Below are 22982 nucleotides of genomic sequence, written 5' to 3'. Positions count from 1 at the left end.
GTAATATTGCATCCTATTGTGTTCAATGCCATTTGGATAAGGGTGTTATACTATCTTCCAAACTGCAGGGGGCGCTGTCTCGAAAAACGAGGGGTCTGAGAATGCGGGTCTCTGGGTGGGGGTCTGTAGCTGCAGGCTCCGACTTTGAACACGTTTCATAAACACAACCAGGAAATTCTTTGAGTTCAGGGAAACTGAAACGGATGGGCTGTTGTGGGTTTCGTCTTCCTCTTTGTGGGAACATACAGTGAAATGGCAGAAGCGAGTATTTCAGTGATTCAGGATCAGTTCATCTGTTCAATCTGTCTGGATTTACTGAAGGATCCAGTGACCATTCCCTGTGGACACAGTTACTGTATGAGCTGTATTACAGACTACTGGGATCAAGATGACCAGAAGAGAAACTACAGCTGCCCTCAGTGCAGACAGACCTTCAATACAAGACCTGATTTAAATAAAAACACCATGCTGGCTGAAGTGGTGGAGATGCTGAAGAAGAAAAAACTACAAGCTGATCGTCCTGATCACAGTTATGCTGAAGCTGGAGATGTGAAGTGTGACGTCTGTACTGAGAGAAAACACAAAGCTGTAAAGTCCTGTCTGATGTGTCTGAACTCTTACTGTCAAACGCACTTTGAACGTCATGAAGAACTTCAGTCAGGAAAGAGACACAAAGTGATAGACGCCACTGGACGACTTCAGCAGATGATCTGCCCTCAACATGAGAAACTTTTAGAGATTTACTGTAAAACTGATCAGCTCTGTATATGTTATCTGTGTATGGTGGATGAACACAATGAACATAAGACTGTATCAGCTGCAGCAGAGAGGACTGAGAAACAGGTAAGAGATGTGATCTGTGATAAATGTTTCATTATTATGACACCAAAGTTACATAACTAAAGATCTTTATATCTTAATGTAACACATACATCACATTCCTTTGATTTATAAAGTTAAGGACATTGTGAAGATGTCATTTTGGACCTACTGTATCGCCCGGGCCGGATTTGCAGAGTTTAACTTATAAAAAAATCACTGTAATGTACATTTTATCTGTTTAATTACAATTCCACATCCAACAGAAAGAAGTGAAGGAGATGAAGAGAAAATACCAGCAGAGAATCCAGGAAAGCCAAAAGAAGCTTCAGGAGCTGAGAGATGCTATGGAGACTCATAAGGTGAGTTTTGATCAAATGAACAACTGCTGTCTGCTGTTTGTCACGGCCCCTCCCCTGTCTTGCATGCGTGGTTCTTCCTACAGGCAGCAGAGGGTTGTTGGTAATTGGAGCCACCTGGGTTCAGTGTATTTAAACTGCCACACTAACCACTTTGCTCTCTCTCTCTCTGCTCCTCCAGGTATGATCCTGTTTTGTTTGTTCTTTTGTAGTTTTACTTAGTTTTCACTCAGTCATGTTTACACATACAGACACATGCATCCATGCACTTTACATACATCCTATATTATGACATTTTCACATTTCATTCTTTTGTTTTAAAGAGCACCTGTTATGAGATGCATGTTTTTAATCATCCTTTTGTGTGTAGCTGTGTATAAGTACATGCTAACGATATTCAAAAAGTATATACCTCAAAGAAAACAATGACGCAAGTTATCGTCTCTAACGTTCTAGGACTACAAAAAACACTTGGATTGTAGGCAACAGTTCACTTCCTGGGATTGGGGACATAGACAAGACCAACATTATCATAGTTCAGCCCTCTCTGCTTTGCTTGAGTACGCCCTCAAAGACGGGGGTGGAGAGCGCAGAGTCAGAAGAGAGCTGAAATGGCGGAGGTTGGGAGTAGAGGTCTTCACGGGTCCACTTAGATCCGAAAACCCGAGGTCCGACCCGAGGTAATTTAAAAATGAATGTGTTTTTTCTGAACGGACCCGAGAAGACCCGAACTCTCTCGCCTGTGTGCGTCAATGTCCTTTTCAAACCTCTCATCTGTTTGCCAAGAGCACTTGCGACATTGTGTCGTTGTCGGAAGGTTCATTTTCGTTGAGACAAACATGTCAGTCAATTATAAATGTACATTTTAGCGGTTACGTTGGTGTCGTCGTCAGATAACAAAGTAAAACGAATGAAGCAGCTCGCCAAATTGGTTGCAAGGCCACCGGAGTTTCTTTCTGTCTGACTGCTGCGCATGGGTCTGCAGAATGCACACATGTCAGTGCCGTTTTACATTCGGTTCCAGTCGGGTTAAAAAAAAAATTCACTAGTTCGGGTCGGACTCGGGTCTAATTTTCTCAGGTTTGTCTCGGGTCGGGTCTTTCTTTTTTATTTATGCACGTCGGGTTCGGGTAGGGCTGTGCAAAAAATCGACTGCAATTATCATGCGCGTGTCATCAGTAAAGCCGGTTCCGTGATTAGAAGTAAATCGCCATCAGCTGCTTTCAGATGGAGCAGCATTTATTACACAGACCCGTAGTTCACCAAGAAGCTAGGCAAAATCGCATAGAAAATCGGAATCGATTTTCCTCGATTATGAACCCGATTTTGCCTAGCTTCTCGGTGAACTACGGGTCTGTTTAATAAATGCCGCTCCATCTGAAAGCAGCTGATGGCGATTTAATACTAATCACGGAACCGGCTTTACTGATGACACGCGCATGATAATCGCAGTCGATTTTTTTTGCACAGCCCTAGGTTCGGGTATGAAGTGATTCGGGTCATTTCGGGTCAGGTACATTTCTTCGGACCCGAGAAGACCTCTAGTTGGGAGTCCATCTGTTTCGAGTGTGTTTGTAAACTCGTTTCATCGTTTAAGCGATTAAATCTCTCAAGTAGACGGTGTCTCTTTGTATGCGAGGGCAAAATAGCACTTTATGGACTTCCACAGAGGAATAATGATTAATACGGTTCCGGCAAAATCCAGTCAGAAGTTGTTTGTAAGTTCACAGAGTTTTCACAATGACTGCTTCATGAACCGAAGCCGGATTTGCGCGACGTCTCCTCCTGATAGTTGGATTACCGTGCACTTCTGGATCACAGGCTGTAAGTATACATGTTTATTATTTATCTTTTACGTTACCGGAGCTTAACGTGTGCTTGTAGAGCGAGCTTGCAAGCTTATTGTTTTGTGTTGTAATATTTTATTTCATAAACAACGTACCATATTTACCCACGTGTATGTTGAATTATGCAGACTATCATTTTTTTTATTGATGTTGATTTAGACATGTTTACAAACTTGCTAAGTTACCAGCTAAACTGTTACTGGTAAAGTTTGTTCTCATGATCAAACTCAAGAAACTGTAAGTAACATTACAGATGAATGTATTTTACTGTTGTATTTACTTGAAGCTTTCTTAGATTTTGAGACGAGGTAAACACGTAATGTGTGTTGCGTATGTTGGGGCATGTTATGTGTAATAAATGAACGTTTCAATGAATATTTAAGTATTTTAGTAACTGTGTTAAAGTAGTATTTACTTTTACAATAAATGTGTTGCTTGTTTATATTTTTACAGGTTGTACCTTGCAGCCATCCATTACAGTCACCAACCCATAACAAAAGCAGGAGAGGGAAAGTACAGGGTTATGTTCCCAAAAAACACAAGCGACATACTGTAAGCAGTAATGTTTTTATTTCAAATATATTCATAAATAAAAACTTAATGTATGAAGCAGGGAAATAAATGATCAAAACAAAAGACTTATTGACTGCAATATTTCTACAGTTATGTGGTTGATGTGATCAGGCTTGTGTTTGATGAGGTATTTGAAGATAAGCTGAAGGAAACCCCGATTCCAATGGACCTGGCATCACAGTTTGAGAGACCTTCAAAGGAGGATGTGATTGCATGCCATCTTCAGTGTAGGGGTTAACATACTGATCAGAAAGCTCCAAGCGTATCTGGAAAACAACACACGGCAGGATGACAACCTTATAGTGCCATCTCAGATAGCACCAGCTGAAAAAACCTTGATCTGCCATTTATCTGTATAGATGGCTGAAACAAGTGAATTAAACATTTTTTCAAAGAAGAGCACAATATGGTTACTAAAGTTTGTTTATTTGTATATTGTTTAACATTTTAATATATTTGTAATAAAGAAAAAACTTTGGACTGACTACTATATTTTCTTTAAAGTTACATCTTTTGTTACTTTGGGCACTTTGTTACTATAATGCTACTTTAGTGTTATTAGTTTAAAAATGTAATTAAACTTATAAACACTTACTCTAGTGTCCTGCGCCTCAAAGGCCCAAATTTGGTACAATAAATGTTCTGTGTGTAGGGATTTAGGTGTTTTCACATATAGTTCATTTTAAAAGAACCAAACCCAGTTCACTTAAAGTAGGGCTGTGCCGATAAACGATATCACATCGAATCACGATGAAATTTAAATCGATAATGATGATAAGCTCCGGACATTTTTCCGCGATATGGATTGATCAGTACTTTTGTGTAATGTTGGACTTACGTCCGTTTCTTGTCATGGATCGCAAACAACGACAAGCGCCTTATTAAAGCACAAGCAGGTTGCATTAAAGCCTGGATCATAGCAGACAGAAAAGGTACAGTACTTTCTTCTCGCGTCCATCTTGCACGCACCCATGTCTGCACCGCTTTGAAAGTACAGGACATTTACAAATTTAGAAAAAATAAAATAAAGTAGCCGATCCACCTCTGCAGTGAATATACTGTAGGGGTTGTGCACACCAAAACTTTTAAACGAGGCTGAAAACGCCTGGACAGTGCCGAATGCCAGCTGTTTTTCAGCTGAGTGCCAGCTTTCTTCAGCCGAGTGGTTTGGTAGCTGTGATACTTCAGCTGTGAGCCGGTTGGTTGCTTTGGTAATGTCCCGCCCCTCATACACTGTGATTGGACGGCCGTGTGAGAACTGACTTTGACGAGCGGAGATTTTGACTCGAAGTTGAATATTTTTCAACTCTCGGCGCTCAGCCCTGAACGCGGAAAAACCACCGTGCGGCGGCTTTAATCGCGGAAGAAAACCGCTAGCTGCTGGCTTATTTCGAAGAACGCCGAGCTTCCATTGGAAACAATTAAAAACATTGCTTTGGTGTGCATGCGAGTGTGTGACTATGTGTTTCCACAACGCGACGCGCTTGACCTCTGTTTACCAGCGTGTATATCTCATATAGCTATGTTCCTCCTCTGATACGAGGGCTCACGAGAGCAGTAAACACATGTGTGATCACTAAACAATGTTTTCTTTTTTAGTTTAAGTGAATATAAACAGCTGTATGTTTATCAGTATATTGAAACAGTGCAGTCTTTAAAGCTGCCTTGGGTCTTAAAGTTACAGTAGCCTGCTGCTTTCTGTGTCAGAAATGTTCATTACAAACAATAAATGAAAACTCCTCACTACTATTAGTATTAACTGAATACATTTTGCACACATTTAATTCATAAAGTGAGGACTGTGCAGTGTATTATTTGTATTTATTGCTATTGTTAAATCATGTTGACAGACAATTTCATAACTTATATTTACATTTAATACAGATGCCTGAATAGTAAAACAAGATGAATATAGTCTTATGATTAAGTGGAAAAATTAAAGATTTGGTTGCTTGTCACTAGCATTGTTGTAGTGACAGCCAAAATACATCGGCCTATGTGTAATACATAATTATCCAAAGATGATGAAATTGTGGACAAAAAAGGTAGCACAAATTCTGTTATATGGAAGTGGTTTGGCTGTCTACAAAACATTTATTAAATGAACCCTCTTTTTTTGTAGCTTCAGTCATTGTTGGCATACACTTTTAAAGCTGGAAGCATATCTTATATCGAAATCGTATATCGTTATCGGTCAATATGGAATTTTTATTTCGAGATCACATTTTTGCCATATCGCCCAGCCCTAACTTAAAGTGATCCAGAAAAGGAACTAGCCGAATGTGACCTCAGTCCTTTTGGTGTTCACAATATAGTGGACTCAAAAGAGGACCCAGTTCTTTTTTTGGTCATCTTCAGAACTGAAGTGATCTCAGACCCTTTCTTGTTCAAATCACAACTTCATAAGAACTCAGACCCCAGCTTTCTGTGCAGCAGTTTATTTTTATACAATGTCAAAACCACATGCGAAACGGACTGGGACCTCATTGATTTCACATATCAAAAAGAAATCGATCCACAAAAGAACCCAAAAGCGAACCGTACTCAGACCACCTCCAGACGTGGTCTGAGTTTGTTTCGCTTTTGGGTCCTTTTAGGGGGGTCTGAGATCACTTGGTTTGTTCACATATACACCCTGAACTGCTCTGAGAGCATTTGGAGGGCTCAAACGAACTAGGTGTGAAAACACCCTTAGACAATTTGTGCAAAACCTGGATGATGAATCAGGCAGGTAAGAGGCCCTGGAACCTGTTGCATTCTCCTAAAAACCTAATAAGTAATAACACAGCACTTATAAGTAAGCATTCTTTTGTAATAAAGTTTACTATAGTAAAATAATGTAGAAATAACATTCATTTCAATGAATACTTCATGTGCTACATTCGGGGTTTCCATATAGTTGCACAGTAATATAGTATGTAAGCATTATGTCACAGGTCGGGGCGGACCCGAGATAGCTAAAGGGTCACGGCCCTTTCCTAGGTTCCACCTCGAGGAGGTTCCCAAAGTCACCCCAATGACCAGACACACAAGGTAAGAATAAAATTTAAAATACACTTTATTTAAATTATTTAAAAGATAAATAGGGGAGGGAAAAAGGGGGAACTTAAAATAACGGCCTCTTCAGGTTCGCTCTTTTTTTCTCTTTTACGGGCAGTCATTTCCCTGGTAGCGTTCAGGGTTCTCTCTCTCCACAGGCTGCTGACTGGGACACAGAAGATCAGTTATTTACAACTGCTGGTTTCTCTCACCTCTTCGGCTTTGGACGACGTACAGTAAGTACGGTGCAGGTAAAGTTTTCCTTTCTCTCTTTCCACAGGCTGGTGACTGGGACACAGAAGATCAGTTATTTATAACTGCTGGTTTCTCTCACCTCTTCGGCTTGGGACGACGTACAGTAAGTACGGTGCAGGTAAAGTTTTCCTCGTGCTCTTTCTCTCTCTCCACAGGCTGCTGACTGGGACACAGAAGATCCGTTATTCATGCTGCCGGTCTCCCTCACCATGGTAATGCTCTCATCAGAGGCTCGCCCACAGCATATGTCGAGCCATATAACGGCTGGTACCGGCAGCCTTTTCGTTCTTCCACGACAAAGGGGATGAAGGCGGGGGTTTAGCTGACGATACACACACAGCAAAGACACTGCACCACTTCCAAGTGAATTTTCCACAACAATACAGACTCACCCACCGCACTCAAGTGAACACTTAGAGACCCCGTCTTCTCCTCCTTCACCGGAATTCGATTGGCGTAGTTAGCACGGCCCAGTCTACGTTCATGAAGCTATAGCAGCCCAAACTTGTCCTCTTCTGGCTCTCCCACCACACTGTTCCGTGGTAGGGCCGTCCTCCCTTCTCTAGAGTGGACTGCCACACAACGGGTTAACATACAGCGTCCCAAAATCACAATTGTTGTACTCACAGCCACCGTGGAATCTGCTCCGTTGCTTTCCCCTTCAACACACAGGCCAGTATTTCCAACTTCACACGATTAGGCGTTGCACTCCTATAGCAGTGTTTACACAAGGATGTCAATAGCTTTCAGTTTCTCCAGATAGATAAGCACTCACGTTAACTCCGATCCTCTCTCTGTTCTGTTTCAGATCACAGCGACTATGATTTCCTTCGTCCCACACAGCCACGCCAGCTTCAGTCTGAGAGGATAACAGCACAACAACAACAAAAAAACGAACTCTTCTTCGGGGTGCTCCTTTAAACAATCCACGGCATGCCTTTCTTTCACCTCCTGCGGCTCTGTCCTCTTTCCGCTCGCTTCCCAGCGCTACCCGGATCAACAGAGCCTTCGTGCTCTTCAAAAGGTGCGTGTTTTCAGTCCGCCCTTGGCGGAAAAGGAGCTTTCCCCGAGTCAATCGCTTCCCTACTCGTGTTTCTGCAGAGCTTTTTATACGTCTCATCCTCACACAGCTTCCAATCACCATTTGCTTGTTTAATTCGTTACACCTGTGGCTCGTAAGGTCCCGATTGTGTTGCCCTGGAAACCAGTAAGTACTGGTGTTCTTCAAATGTGGCCTGGGCGGAAACCATCTTCGGGCAGAACCAAGTTTCGCCATTTTCGGTTACGCACTATAAAAGTCACCCTGTGACCATTACATACTTTTATAATAAAGTTGACTATAGTAAAATAATGTTAACAAATAAAATAACAAATTAAATCGTTTTATAATCATTTCAACAAATACTTTCTATGTGCTACATTTGGTGTTTCCATATAGTTTGCACAGCAATGCAGTACATTATAATTACCTTTTGGATGTCTTTGCAACACATTTTCGTCTTCCTTCCCATCATTCTGGCAGAGCTAAAGACACCTAAAAAAAGTTAAATCCAATTGCGTCCATTGACGGACATAGTTTATATCGTAACGGCCGTCTAAACTCTCTGGATCGAGCTTGAAGTGGTAAGGCAGTACAGACACCATCGTTTATAGAGAAATATAACTGCTTGTTTATGTTCATGCCTGTGTGAATCTTAGTCAGAACCGGAAAACCCACGCGTAGTCAGGGGCGTAACCTTTCAAACACACGCAGTTGACCAATAACAGTTGAGTAGGTCATCTAACCAATCCGAGTACACTAGACATTTTGGGAGGTGGAGACAGGAACTAAATCCGAGCGTTTCACAGACAGATAAAAATCGGTGAGGTATGTAAGCAATTTATAAGACTCATAATGCATTAGTTCAAGTTTTAACAACATGTATGTACTATGGGATATTACAATAATGTGCTAACGTGCTAATTATTAGCTTAATAGGTGCTCTTTAAGTTCATAGTTTTGTTTATAATAAAGAAAATACCTTTTGGCCTATACCTGTAGTTGTGTCCCCTCATTTTTGCCACAGGCTATGAGTCGGCCTGTGACAAGTGGGGGCTCGTCCATTGCCTGAGTTAAAGTTAATTGTACTTTAGTATATTTAGGTTAACATTTTTTTATAGTAGGATTAAAGTTTTTAGTTTGTCTTTGGTTTATTATTGGTATTTGTTTATTTGTATTTTGGCAATAGTTTGGCTTATTTGATTATTGTTTTGCAATTAATTTGGGATAGTAGTTTTATTAAATTCAGATTGCCAATTTTTTGTTTAAAGGAATAGTCTACTCATTTTCAATATTAAAATATCCTATGGGGAATCGCATTTTTACACTTATCACAAGCTGTTCGCAGCTAAATGCGCCGCCTGATTAACTCAGTGGAACCAATGCTCATATTGGGGAGAACTAGACACAGATCCCCATAACAGAATTTTCTTGGGCATTCGAAATATCTCTTGCGCAGTCTGTAGGTCACTCGCCCATTCCACCACATCATGCCCACAGGTAAATCCATTCATTCCACCAATTTCAGTTCCTAAACCAGATAGAGCAACCAGCTACAATCCACGACCAGCCACCGCAAACTTCAACTCCTCCGGAACAGCCTCAGCCTTTTCCAAAAATCATCAGGTCTGCAACCACTTTAATACAGGTGGCTTCTCAAGACAACGCTGCCGATTTCTTCATATTTGCAATTACTGAGGTGGCGCTCATGCCCGCACCATATGCCCTGTAAAGAAAAGTAACAATAAAAATTCAAATAATTACTTGTCGACTCCTGTGAATATTTTACGTTTGTCATTAGAATTGTCTCAGCACCCAGATCCTGAATTTACTAAATATTTGCTGTCTGGCCTCGAGCACAGTTTCGAACCAGGTCTCGAAAGCATCCCCTCACAAAATATGATTTGTGATAATCTCCAATCCACTCTCATAGAACCAGACACAGTAGACAACTTAATTAATAAAGAAGTTGTTTCAGGCTTCATGATCGGACCTTTCGATACCCCCCCTTCGAACACTTTCACATCAGCCCTATTGGAGTGGCTACAAGAAAATTTTCCGGTAAAAAACGCTTAATAATCGACCTCTCTGCCCCGCATAATTCCCCATATCCAAGCATAAACAGCCTCATCCCGCTAGATGAATTTTCTCTTCACTACCACAACATTGACCAAGCAATTTCATTAATAAAAAACGCCGGCCGTGGCGCATGGCTCGCCAAAGTCGACATTACTTCGGCTTTCAAAGTCATGCCCATCCACCCAGATAGGTGCATCTATTCTGTGTCCGATGACACGAAAAATATTACTTCGCTGTCCGTTTAACCTTCAGATGCAAAAGCAGCCCCAAGATTTTCGACATGCTATCAGAAGCAATTTGCTGGATTCTCTCCAACAATTATGCAATTCTTTACCTTATTCACCTGCTTGATGATTTCTTAATCATTTCGCCTCCCGATGCCATCCCAGCAGCGCATCTCATTACAGTCCAAAAAGTTTTTTCCAAGCTAGGTGTTCCAATCGCCCAGGAAAAAACCAGCGTCCCAGACACGTCCATCGAATTCCTAGGCATCAATCTGGACACCATAAAATTCCAGGCTTCCTTACCCAAAGAGAAAATCGACCAAATAATTCTGGTCTCATCCACACATTTAGACAGCCCAAATTGCTCTAAGCGAGAACTTCTTTCGCTGCTCGGCCATCTAAACTTCGCAATGTGCATAATCCCGCAAGGCCGCCCTTTCATCTCACATCTGCTCTCCCTCGCCTCCTCCGTTGCCAGGTTAGAAGACCAAATATCTCTAACTAATCAATGCCGTGAGGAGCTAAAATTATGGATAACCTTCCTTAAACAATGGAACGGATTATCTTTCTTTTACAAAACTTTAGTTTCCCTTCCATCCGATATCCAACTCTACACCGACGTTGCCCCCTCTATTGGCTTTGTTTTTTTTTTTTACCAAGGTCGTTGGTTCGCACCCACCTGGCCACCGCAGCTTCTAGACAAAACCCATTTCTCAGCCTCTTCAGCATTGTTCGAACTCTATCCTCTTGTTGCAGCAGCATTTCTATGGGTTAAAGAATGGTCCACAAATAACATTGTCGTTTACTGCGACAACGAAGAAACCGTGCATTGTATTATTAAAACCCGCTCTCACGCACCCACAATAATGCCACTATTAAGACGTCTTATTTGGATCGCAGCTTGCTACCAATTCATTATAACAGCTAAACATGTACCAGGATAAAAAAAATCTAATCGCTGACTCCCTCTCACGTTTTGACTTCCAGAAATTCAGACAGCTGGCTCCAGAAGCGGACCCCAACCCAACGCTACTACCTCACTATTCAGAATTAATCTTCCTGTAAACCACTCCTTGAGACCATTGCTCAACGCTTCTCTCGATTCAATTTTCCAAGCCTTTTCCCCCAGAACTCTCCAATCATATTTAATAGCTTGTAGATGTTTCAAAACCTTCCCTTTAAATTATAACCTACCCTTCCCAGATTTTTCTCTGCTCACAATTACATCCTTCGTCTGCTACCTCAACACAGCCAAAAACCTCCAAGCAGGTTCCATTAAAGGCTATTTAAGTGGAATCCAATTTTTTCACAAATTAATTTGCCGCTCTCCCTCCCCAGCTTTAACAAATTCACAGACATCATTGCTCATTAAAGGAATCCAAAAGACCCATCCCACCCGCCCAGATGCTAGACAACCCCTAATACTAGAATTACTCACCAAATGTACCCTCTGCCTAGGCTACCATTCTATTAACACAGCTCGCACATTGGACGCAATGTTTACTTTGGCTTTTTTCGGGTTTCTTAGATCCTCTGAACTTACCACTACCTCAAACTTTAACCCAAAAATTCATCCCACAGTTTCAGACTTATCCTAAGTAGATGACGAAACTATCTTCTACTTTATCAAACAGAGTAAGACAGACCAATACAAAAAAGGCCATTTTATTTATATTTTCAACCTCCATTCACCTATCCAACCTTACCAAACCCTCCAATCCTACCTTAAGTTCAGAAAATCAACCAGTAAAGACCCTTCCGACCCACTTTTTATAAATGATGCAAACCAACCAGTCTCACATTTTTGGTTTTAAAAACATTTAAAATTAGCCCTGACACAATCAGGCATCCCAGCTGAACACTTTTCAGGACACTCCTTTCGCATAAGCGCCGCAACCACAGCTGCTCAAAAAGGACTCTCCCAGCAACAGATCCAAGCTCTCGGCCGTTGGTCATCTGAAGCTTTTAAAAGCTACATTAGATCTAACTGTTTCCACATCAAAAAAGCGCACCAAACCCTTATCAGCTAAACCAATTCTAGGTCATTTTTGATTATTGAGGGGGGGCTTACTTATCTGATCGCAGCGAGTAACTCTGCGTTCGGGCCCATTTCTGAGCTCAGAGTCTTCTCCCCGGACAGCACGCCAAATACGTTTACTAAATTAATCTATCCAACTTATTTTTAAGTGTGATCTCGTGAAGTCTAGGTAGGAGTCCTCTCCTGTTGAGGTTTATCAACGAGTGTCAATAGGAGGCTTGTGGTGTTTTTTTTTTTAGGTGGCAGTGAACGTGGGTAGAGCTTCCCTTTCCCTTATTCCCCTACATCAGCTCGGGAGCACCTCTGTGGAAGTGGGGGGATGCCAGTTTCTGGTTGTCTTTTCCACTCCACTGGTTTTGTGTGCATAAAACCCCAGCACATGTGACTGCACGAAGACTAGGGTCAGTTAGTTAGTTGTTTTTGGAGGATAGTGGGGAGTGGCTCTTGTCCTTAGACCCAGACTGGCAACAGGTGAGTTGTGTTTTGTTTTTGGGCGTTTGTAATGAGTTGTATTGATTGAGGAAAATGTCTTCCTTTCTGAGTTGTTTTGTTCAGGCTCCTTCAGAGTTAGCCTTAGATTTGTGTACCCAGAAGCAGTTAATTGAGAGAGCTGAATATTATCACATTGAAATTGTTGATAAAAAACTAAAAGACACTGTTAAAGTTGCATTAAAGCAAGGTCTTAAGGAAGTAGGTGTTCATTTTGATCAGTCTGCTAGTGGTGAGGGTGCAAGTTTTCAGGGCAGCCCTTCATTAACTTTTGGGCAGCAGAGAGAGCTGTTGCTACTGCAGCTGGAGTTAGTGCGATTGCATAATGCTAATAGACCAGCAGTACCACAGTTTGATGTTTCACAGAATCTTCGCTTGTTGCCTACATTTGATAAGTCAGATCCAGATACATACTTTATTTTATTTGAGCGTATTGGAGAAGCTAGAGCTTGGTCAGATTTGGACAGGATTATGTTGTTGCAATGTGTACTTACAGGTAAAGCATGTGAGGCTTTTTTAGCACTAAGTGTGGCTGAAAGTAAAGTTTATGCTAAAGTTAAATCAGTAGTTCTGAAAGTCTACGAGCTTCTGCCGGAGGCATATCGTCAACATTTTGGTTATAGGAAAAAGTTGGATTCACAAGCCTATTCTGAGTTTGTTCGTGATTTAATTTCTGCATTTAATCGCTGGTATACAGCTTCTGAAGTTAGCACTTTTGAGGATCTAGCTAACTTAATTGTGTTGGAACAGTTTAAAGATTCTGTGTCGGACCAGGTTGCTACATATATTAATGAACGTAAAGTTAAGTCTCCAAGTGATGCAGCAGTTCTTGCAGATGAGTACAGGCTAACACATAAAAGCTATTTTGAATCAAATAGTGCTATGTACCATAAAAATAATTTTATTCTTAGGAATAGTAGGTCCTCTTTTTATGGAGCTTCTTTCCAAAGGCATCAGCAGAAGGTTGGTTATGGGGGATTTAAACCTCCAGTAAATGATATTTGTCGGTACTGTTTAGTTGAAGGACACTGGAAGAAAGATTGCCCTCTACTTAAATCAAAGCAGTAAGGACAAGTTAAACCTGCAGTGATTGCAGCTCTGGTTACAGCTTCTGACTATCAATGTGAGCTTTTTCAGCCACTAGTTGAGTTTGGTTCTCGTCTTCTCATGGTGATTTTTCTGCCTTTATTTCAGATGGTGTAGTGTCCCTGGTAGATGGCAGCCAAAATGTTCCAGTTAAAATCTTAAGAGACACGGGGGCTTTAGATTCTTTTATTCTAGAATCTGTTTTGCCATTCTCTAAGGAATCTGATACTGGCAGTTGTTTAATGGTATGTGGCATGGGTTTAACTCCATTCTCTTCTCCTTTACATAAAATAACCCTAAAATGTGGTCTGGTAGAGGGTGATGTAATTGTAGGGGTTAGACCCCAGTTGCCAGTAGAGGGCATCCACATGATTTTGGGGAATGATTTGGCAGGTAGTAAGGTGTGGGCAGTTGATAAACCAAACATCTTTAAGAAGATCCAGATTGCAGCAGTGCATCTCCTGATGTATTTCCAGTTTGTGTTGTTACCCGCTCTGCCTCTCGTAAGGAGGTTGAGAGTAAGCCAGAAAGTCTTGAGTTGCCAGTTAAACTCCAGATGGAACAATTGACTCGTTCTAGAGATTCATAGCTGAGCAAAAGGCAGATATTACTTTGGCCGACCTGTTTGATAAAGTGGTTCCTGATTTAATGGTGAGGAATAGTGCTCAGTGTTATTTTATTTTGGATGGGCTGTTTGTCAGAAAATGGGTTCCATACTGTGATCAGGGTCTAGGAGAACCAGTTTTTCAAATAGTTGTACCTACTACTTTGCGAAATAAAGTTTTGCAAACTTTACATGGTGACGTGGCAGGTCATATGGGTGTTCGTAAAACTTATGATCGCATACTCCGTTATTTTTTCTGGCCACGTTTGAAGCGGGATGTAGCTCAGTTTATAAGAACTTGTTATATGTGTCAGTGCACAAGCAAGCCAAACCAGGCTGTAAAACCAGCACATTTATATCCAATACCAGCCATAGGGCAACCTTTTGAGCATCTTATTATTGATTGTGTTGGGCCTTTACCACGGTCCAAGTTGGGCCATAGCTACTTGTTAACCCTCTGGGGTCTAAGGGGTTTTTAGGGCCCTGGGGAAGTTTTGACATGCACTGACATTTGTGTTTTTTTCAGTTGCTTAAAAACATAATAATGGCAAAAGTCTCATAACACTGTGTTCATCACAAACTGGGCTACAATATCATATAATCAACATGAATATACATGTTTGTATTTTTGAGAGAAAAATGTTTATGCTCAAAAGAACAACTGCCTATCGTTGTCTGGACTCTTATTTGTGTTTTTGTAATCATTATAGTAGAAACACAACAATGGACACGCGTGATAAACTAATCAATGTTTGTTTACAGCCGCCGCCATTACCTCACGTGTTGATCATGAAAGCAGTGAATGTGTGCACATGCGTGTGATCCTGTGTTTAATAAACTTGCTGTGCGGAGATATGCGCTTAGACGCAATTCGTGCTGCCCGGTGACCTTCTTGCACCTGAATAATGTAATGCGCGTGGCTGTGAGATTTCCTTGCACTTGAGATTTTGTTATTCGCGCAGTGAGTGAGTTGGTACAGTTCCATGGCATGCAATAAATATCAGAGCACCTGGGCATGACGCGCTTAAATTAATGGCTTCATGTTTAAGAAGATTGCGCCCGTGACAGTAGGCTATTGTGTGTATTTAAGTACTGAAACTAAGTAATTAAATAACAATTATAAGACATGCGCACATAATAAACCCCTATATATGTTTAATGCACCGTCCCTCCCCCTTGTGCGGAAAGCAGTTTTTTCTCTAGAACCATTGAACACAGGATGGAAGACAGTAAATTATGATTAACAATGACTTTTGTGTATAGTTCATATCATACACCATATGACTTCTGTTACTTTCACCAGCAAAATAAAGAAAATATAAAAAAGTGCGGTGATGACGATGATGAACTCAGCACCGCGGTTGGCATCTCATTACTGCGGTGATGCGGTGACGCGGTTATCGTCACAGCCCTAAGTTTGCAGCGCCCGCGCCGCCATCGACCCCAGAGTGTTAACTGTTATGTGTCAAGCAACTAGATATCCAGCACCTTTTCCCCTGCGTAACATAACTTCAAAATCAGTAGTTAAAGCATTAACTCAATTTATTTCAACATTTGGGATTCCAAAAATCATTCAGTCAGATCGGGGGTCTAACTTTACCTCTCATTTATTTGCTCAGGTTCTCAAACAGCTTAAGGTTAAACACAAGAAGTCTACTGCATTCCATGCCCAGAGCCAGGGAGCTTTGGAACGTTTTCATCAAATGTTAAAGTCCTTGCTTCGTGCATACTGTACAGAACTGTCTGCAGATTGGGAGGAGGGGTTACCCTGGCTGCTACTAGCTGCTCGTGAAGTAGTGCAGGAAAGCACAGGGTTCAGCCCTAATGACTTGGTGTTTGGTCACAAGGTTCGTGGGCCATTAGTGGTACTACAGGATGGTGGTTTGCCTGAGGAACCACCTCGGAACCTTATTGACTATGTAAATGGTTTTAGGATGAGGTTGGTGAACTTGCAAAAGAAAAACTAGAATGTGCTCAGAAGAAAATGAAACAGAAATATGACAGACAGGCTGAGCTGCGTGAGTTTAGTCCCGGTGATCATGTACTTGCTTTTTTGCCTCTGGTAAGTTCACCTTTTCAGGCAAAGTACTATGGTCCTTTTACAGTGTTGCGCAAAGTGTTTGAACTATCTTATTGAAACCCCTGGTCCTCTAAATTGTGCTATGTGAATTTGTTACAATTTTTTATTCCCGTCGTCTGAGCAAAGTGGAAGGCACTCTAGCAGTGAGGTCAGCGTTGACTGCTGCTTCAGTCACTGCATCTTATGGCATTAGCTTTGTGGAGGGTGAAGAAGAGGAGGTAGTTAGGGTTTCGGTCTTACAGGATCAGTTGAAAAACTCCCAGACTTTTCAAAACCCTGATGTTTTGATAGACCATTTAGATCCTGAGAAACGTGAGGAATTGTTATCTCTTATTAGAAGCTACCCCGTTTTGTTTTCTGACACTCCATCACAAACCCATTTAATTGAGCATGACATAGACATTGGAGATGCTAAGCCTATCAAACAGAGATTCTATTGTGTATCTGAGGAGAAGAGATGGCAATTGGAAACCGAGGTGCAGTACATGTTGGACAATGGTATTGCGGAGCCATGTTGTTCAAATTGGGCTTCACCCTGTCTTCTGGTCAAAAAGTCTGATTCCACTTTTAGACCCTGCACTGATTATAGAAATGTAAATAATGTTACTAAGGCAGACCTTTTTACCCTCTTCCTAGGATGGAGGACTGTATTGATCAAGTTGGGGCAGCAAAGTATGTTAGCAAATTTGATCTTTTAAAGAGATATTGGCAAGTACCCCTTACCAAAATGGCTTGTGAGATTGCTGCCTTTATCACTCCATCTGGATTGTTCTCTTACACAGTGATGCCTTTCGGCTTACGAAATGCTCCAGCCACTTTCCAGAGGCTGATGAATCAGGTGGTCTTTGGTCTGGAAGGGTGTGCCGTGTATCTGGATGATGTGGTCGTCTACTCTGACTCCTGGAAGGACCATGTCCAGAGAATTCAAGCCCTGTTTGAAAGACTGGTGAGTGCCAGGTTAACTGTTAATTTGGCAAAGTGTGAGTTTGCCAAAGCTACTGTCACCAACCTAGGCAAAGTTGTTGGTCAGGGTTTGTTTGTCCTGTGGAAGCCAAGGTTCAGGCTGTGAAGCAGTTTCCACAGCCTTCTTCAAAGAAAGAACTGATGCGTTTCCTGGGAATGGTGGGGTACTACCATGCTTTTTGTAAGAATTTTTCTGTAGTAGTGTCCCCACTGACCAATCTATTAAAGGCCAAGGATGAATTTATCTGGTCCACCCAGTGTCAAGAGGCATTTGTTGCAGTTAATATTCTTTTGTGTTCGGCACCCGTGTTGGCAGCACCACATTTTGGGAAACCGTTCAAATTGCAGGTAGATGCCAGCCAAATAGGTGCTGGAGCTGTGCTTTTCCAGGGAAATGAGGACAATGTTGAGTGTCCAGTTAGTTTCTTTTCCAGGAAATGTAATAAGTATCAGAAAAACTACTCTGTAATTGAAAAGGAGGCGTTAGGACTCATTTGGGCTCTACAGCACTTCAAAGTCTATCTTGGTTCTGGTTTGACTCCTTTAACTGTGTTTACTGATCATAACACACTAATTTTTCTAAAGTCCCTGCAAAATCCCAACCAGCGCTTGATGCGTTGGGCTTTGTTCTTACAACCCTTTAACCTTGATATTAGACACATTAGTGGTAAGGATAATATCATTGCAGATGCCCTGTCTCGTGCTCCTTTAACTTAGTTTGTATCTCTTCCCTCTGTTGACCCCTGCTTGCTGTCTGTTGCTTTCTCTTGAATTGCTCCCTAGGTGCCAGGGCTGCTGAGTTGGAGGAGTGGACACTCAGTTGGGGGACACAGGGAAACCACTAGGAGACGGGACTTGTTTCTTTGGGGGGCCAAATTTTGGGCTGAGGGTGGGACCCTCATTTTAAGGAGGGGGGTGTCACGGCCCCTCCCCTGTCTTGCAGGCGTGGTTCTTCCTGCAGGCAGCAGAGGGTTGTTGGTAATTGGAGCCACCTGGGCTCAGTTTATTTAAACTGCCACACTAACCACTTTGCTCTCTCTCTCTGCTCATCCAGGTATGATCCTGTTTTGTTTGTTCTTTTGTAGTTTTACTTAGTTTTCACTCAGTCATGTTTACACATACAGACTCATGCATCCATGCACTTTACATACATCCTATATTATGACATTTTCACATTTCATTCTTTTGTTTTAAGTTCATAGTTTTGTTTATAATAAAGAAAAATACCTTTTGGCCTATACCTTTAGTTGTGTCCCCTCATTTTTGCCACAGGCTATGAGTCGGCCTGTGACTCAGATCTGTTTCAGACTCAGTTAGGACTCTCATCCAATCAGTCAGTGCTGGATGACTGTGTGTAACAGACTGTGTGATGTACCAGTAAGAGCTGAGTGAATGCTGCTGATTCTAATGCTCCTCTCTCTGTGTGTCCTAACAGTGCTCTGCACAGACAGCAGTGGACGACACTGAGAGGATCTTTACTCAACTGATCCAATCCATTGAGAGAAGACGATCTGAGGTGACACAGCTGATCAGAGATCAGGAAAAGACTGCAGTGAGTGAAGCTGAAGGACTCTTGAAGCGACTGGAGCAGGAGATTGATGATCTGAGGAGGAGAGACGATGAGCTGGGGCAGCTTTCACACACAGATGATCACATCCATTTCCTCCAGGTAACAGAGATCAGTTATCTTTAGGAAGTGAAGAGCATGTTTTACTCAGATGATATTTTCTATGAAATGTTTCAGTGTCATGAGTTTATGTTTGTGTTTGTGTAGAGTTTCCAGTCTCTCTCTGTTCCTCCTGGATCTACAGACTCACTCAGCATCACTGTCAGCTCTCTCCTCTCTGATGTAGGAAAAACTGTGTCTCATCTGAGAGAGAAACTGGAGGATTTCTGTAGAGAAGACATAGAGAAGATATTTGATAAAAGTAAAGCACCTGAACCTGAGACCAGGGAGCAGTTCCTAAAATGTGAGTCTCAATAAACAACAAACAAACACACTGATGCTGATAAAGACATGAACAGTGATAATCTTCATTTCAGTCATTTTAAACTCCTCTATAATGATACTCATGAATCAAACTGAATGTGCAGAATAAACAGAAAATAAATAACTGTGCTCGCCCACAATGAAATATAACTGTGAGATCAAATAGCAGTTCATAAATCAAGTTTCTCATTTAATATTTAAATTTCATAAGCCATTAAGTTTATCAATAAACAAAAATTGATCCACACTTAAATTCAATTATAAAAATATATATTTTAAAGCAGTGGTTCTCAACTCCAGTCCTCGGGACCCACTGCTCTTCATATTGTGCATGTCTCCCTTATTTAACACACCTGATTCAGATCCTCAGCTCGTTAGGACAGATTCAATGAACTGAACTGAGTGTGTCAGATATGAGAGACATCCAAAATGTGCAGAGCAGCGGGTCACGAGGACTGGAGTTGAGAACCACTGTTTTAAAGTGTACAAATATCAGATTAGATTCTGTCTACACTGTAAATGATCTCTGTTCACTTCTTAACACATTGACAGTCCTAAAAAACTAGAATAAAAAAGACTTGACATTTTATTTTAATTAGTAAAATGTACAATTTTAAATATAAATGATGTTTTTGATTTGTCTTCATCAGATTATCATCACTTCACTGCAGATCCAAACACAGCACATCAACTTCTCCGTCTGTCTGAGGGGAACACAGTGATTACTAACACTGACACAGACACAGAGCAGCAGTATCCTGATCATCCAGACAGATTTGATAGTTGTTATCAGGTGTTGTGTAGTGAGAGTTTGAGTGGACGCTGTTACTGGGAGATTGAGTACAGTGGTTGGGTGTTAATATCAGTGTCATATAAGAGCATCAGGAGGAAGGGAGGTGATGAGTGTTGGTTTGGATATAATGATCAGTCCTGGAGTTTGCGCTGCTGTGGCTCCAGTTGTTCATTCTGGCACAATAAGATTGAGACTGAACTCCCTGAAGATTTCAGATCTTCTAGAATAGGAGTTTATGTGGATCACAGTTCAGGATCTCTGTCCTTCTACAGCGTCTCTGACACAATGACCCTCATCCACAGAGTCAACACCACATTCACTAAACCTCTCTATCCTGGGTTTAATGTTTGTGAATCAGTGGAACTGTGTGATCTTGTATAGATGATACAGAGAGTCTACAAATAATTTTGTCATATTATAAGTCTGAACATGATGAATCAACAACAAAGAAATAATAAGTCTTTCATTTACTAATTAGTAATTTCAAATAATTGATTGTAATGTTATATTTTAATAATTGTATTTTGTCTTGTCAAACAGAGGTAGCTGTACAGTAGTTATTCAGTTAATATTATTCATCTACAGCCGTGTATTCTTTTATGTGTACAAACCACTATGATTAAAATGTTATACAACCCACAAAAATATTTGGGTCTATATTTGGAATAAGACAAGCATTTAATTTTGACATTTAGTTTGACATTAGTTTAATAAAGCAATAAGCCCCAAGAAGCAGTGGATTACCAGTGCATTTTACAACAGCTATGGGGCGTTGTAAACCCCCTTAGCTGTTATAAAATGCACTGTAACCCCACTGCTTCACAGGGGTTATTGCTTTTATAAAACGGTTACTTCATATGCATTACGTTAGCGGGATTTTATAAAATAAAACACAAATAAGCTGTAATTATATTAGTACAAATATTACTCTTCTGCCAAACAAAGTAGTTTCTCAGAATCAAGAGTGGCTGCAATAGAGCGCAGTTCCCAACCAACCAGCAAAGACACAATGAAAATATGATTTAAGACTGTGGTGTTATTTTAAAAACCAACATTCATCTAATTTATACATTAACATTTATATCGTGCAACTGTTGAAGTGATTTTGAAGTTGAAGTTTTTTTTTTAAGTTGCCACCCAGTTTTAGTTAATGCCTTGCAGAAACATTATCTTCTTTAAATAAACATAAAATATCAAATGAAAGAACAGACCATCCACTTTCAAACAACAACAAAAAACCGTTTCATCCTACCTTCATTTGTTCTCTTATCACCTCTCAGATTTTTTAGCTAAAAGCTGAGATAATTCCATTTTTGTGAATAACTTTTGTAAGAGATCAGATTCAGAGCCTGATCAAAACACACTGTTTTTAGTGTTGAGTGAATGCGTCAGTGTTTAAGTTGGGTAAGATCGCCACCCAGTGGATAGCAGAAATATGACTTCGAGGTATAAACTCCTCAGCGAACATTTTCTCTTTATTGATTAGATGACTCAACAATATTTATTGACATGTATCTGGATATCGCCATAATTGTGCAATTGTATACAAATTAAAAATATGATTTAAGACTGTGATGTTTATTTTCATAAATCAGTACGCAGCAACAGTGGCGCAGTGATACTTATGTAATGCGGTCTGAACCGTGGGTTTACCGGTGTATTTTATCACGGCTTAGAAAGCTTTTCAACCAATCAGAATAAAGAACCAGAACTGCCCGTTTTATAATACAAATTATATAATACTAAATATTCAGCAGTGGATACTAAACATTTCTAACAATATGTTTAAAGACCATCACTAATTAATGTCCGAATTGCAGATCACTTAAATAAAATGCCCCAGTACAATAAAAACATTAAAGATGACAACCGAAATCAATCGGACAAAACTAGGGTGACCAGATGAGATTGACTGAAATTCGGGACGGGGGGCAGACATCACGGGGGTGGGGGGGGTTTGGTTGGTTTGCGGATCATCCAATAATAGTTTTATTTATTTATTTTATTTAATAATATAATGAATTTCAAACTGTACCAATCTGTGGAGTTTGTTTCTGTACGGAATCATATTAATAAGTACATATGCATATAAATACATTTATATAATACTTAGGCTATAGAAGTATGTACCTCATACAATTATAGTTAGATCATCCAATAGTTTTCTTTATTTAATGTACTTAAAAAAGACAATGAATTTCAAACTGAAGTTACTGAACCAATCATATTTGTATTAATACAAGTACATATGCATATACATTTATATAATACTTATAGAAGTAGTTTTTTTTAACACAGTGCCTCGCCCTCGACCAGTCTGACTCCTTCACGCGACTGACTGTCACTGCCTGCACTTTCAACTGTCCTCGCGGCTGCTGTAACTTTCACTCTCTTAATCTACTCTATAAAACAAAAAGAGGACAAAATATATATTGTCTTTGTGCATATTGACGAATTAGATAAATTAATAGAAACAATACAACTTTAAATTCACACTTGAGCTATAGCCTACCGAGGTTGTGGAGGCTCGACGCCTGCGGAGGTTTTAACTGCGGCCAGCACTCCCGTGCCTTATCAGTGCATATCTTAATACGCGCCTACAGCCTATATAAAAAACAATGAGCAGCCGGCGGGGGCTGGCTGCAGGATGACTCAAACTCCTCGCTCATGTTTTATCAGACAATAACTACTCAAGATTTTACATC

At 40.7% G+C, this 22982-nt stretch overlaps 1 protein-coding gene across 1 annotated transcript; it reads left to right on the top strand.

Annotated features, from left to right (window-relative positions):
• Positions 1–176: 176 nt before the first annotated feature.
• LOC135744097 (tripartite motif-containing protein 16-like protein) lies at positions 177–21992 on the top strand. Its single transcript, XM_065262068.2, has 5 exons — positions 177–843; positions 1086–1181; positions 18930–19163; positions 19269–19464; positions 20135–21992. Exons 1-5 carry the CDS (start codon positions 253–255, stop codon positions 20656–20658), a joined length of 1641 nt encoding a protein of 546 aa, XP_065118140.1. The 5' UTR covers positions 177–252; the 3' UTR covers positions 20659–21992.
• The last annotated feature ends 990 nt before the right edge of the window (positions 21993–22982 follow it).

This window comes from Paramisgurnus dabryanus, chromosome 6 (assembly GCF_030506205.2).
Source record: "Paramisgurnus dabryanus chromosome 6, PD_genome_1.1, whole genome shotgun sequence".
Lineage (NCBI taxonomy): Eukaryota > Metazoa > Chordata > Actinopteri > Cypriniformes > Cobitidae > Paramisgurnus > Paramisgurnus dabryanus.
This window is presented reverse-complemented; position numbering and strand designations above follow the sequence as displayed.

Bases quoted from the DNA above. Each gene is read 5' to 3' on its own strand.
- LOC135744097 (XM_065262068.2), top strand. From the start codon at position 253: ATGGCAGAAGCGAGTATTTCAGTGATTCAGGATCAGTTCATCTGTTCA. The intron at 844-1,085 runs GTAAGAGATGTG...CACATCCAACAG, and splicing joins CAGAGAGGACTGAGAAACAG to AAAGAAGTGAAGGAGATGAA. The intron at 1,182-18,929 runs GTGAGTTTTGAT...GTGTCCTAACAG, and splicing joins ATGCTATGGAGACTCATAAG to TGCTCTGCACAGACAGCAGT.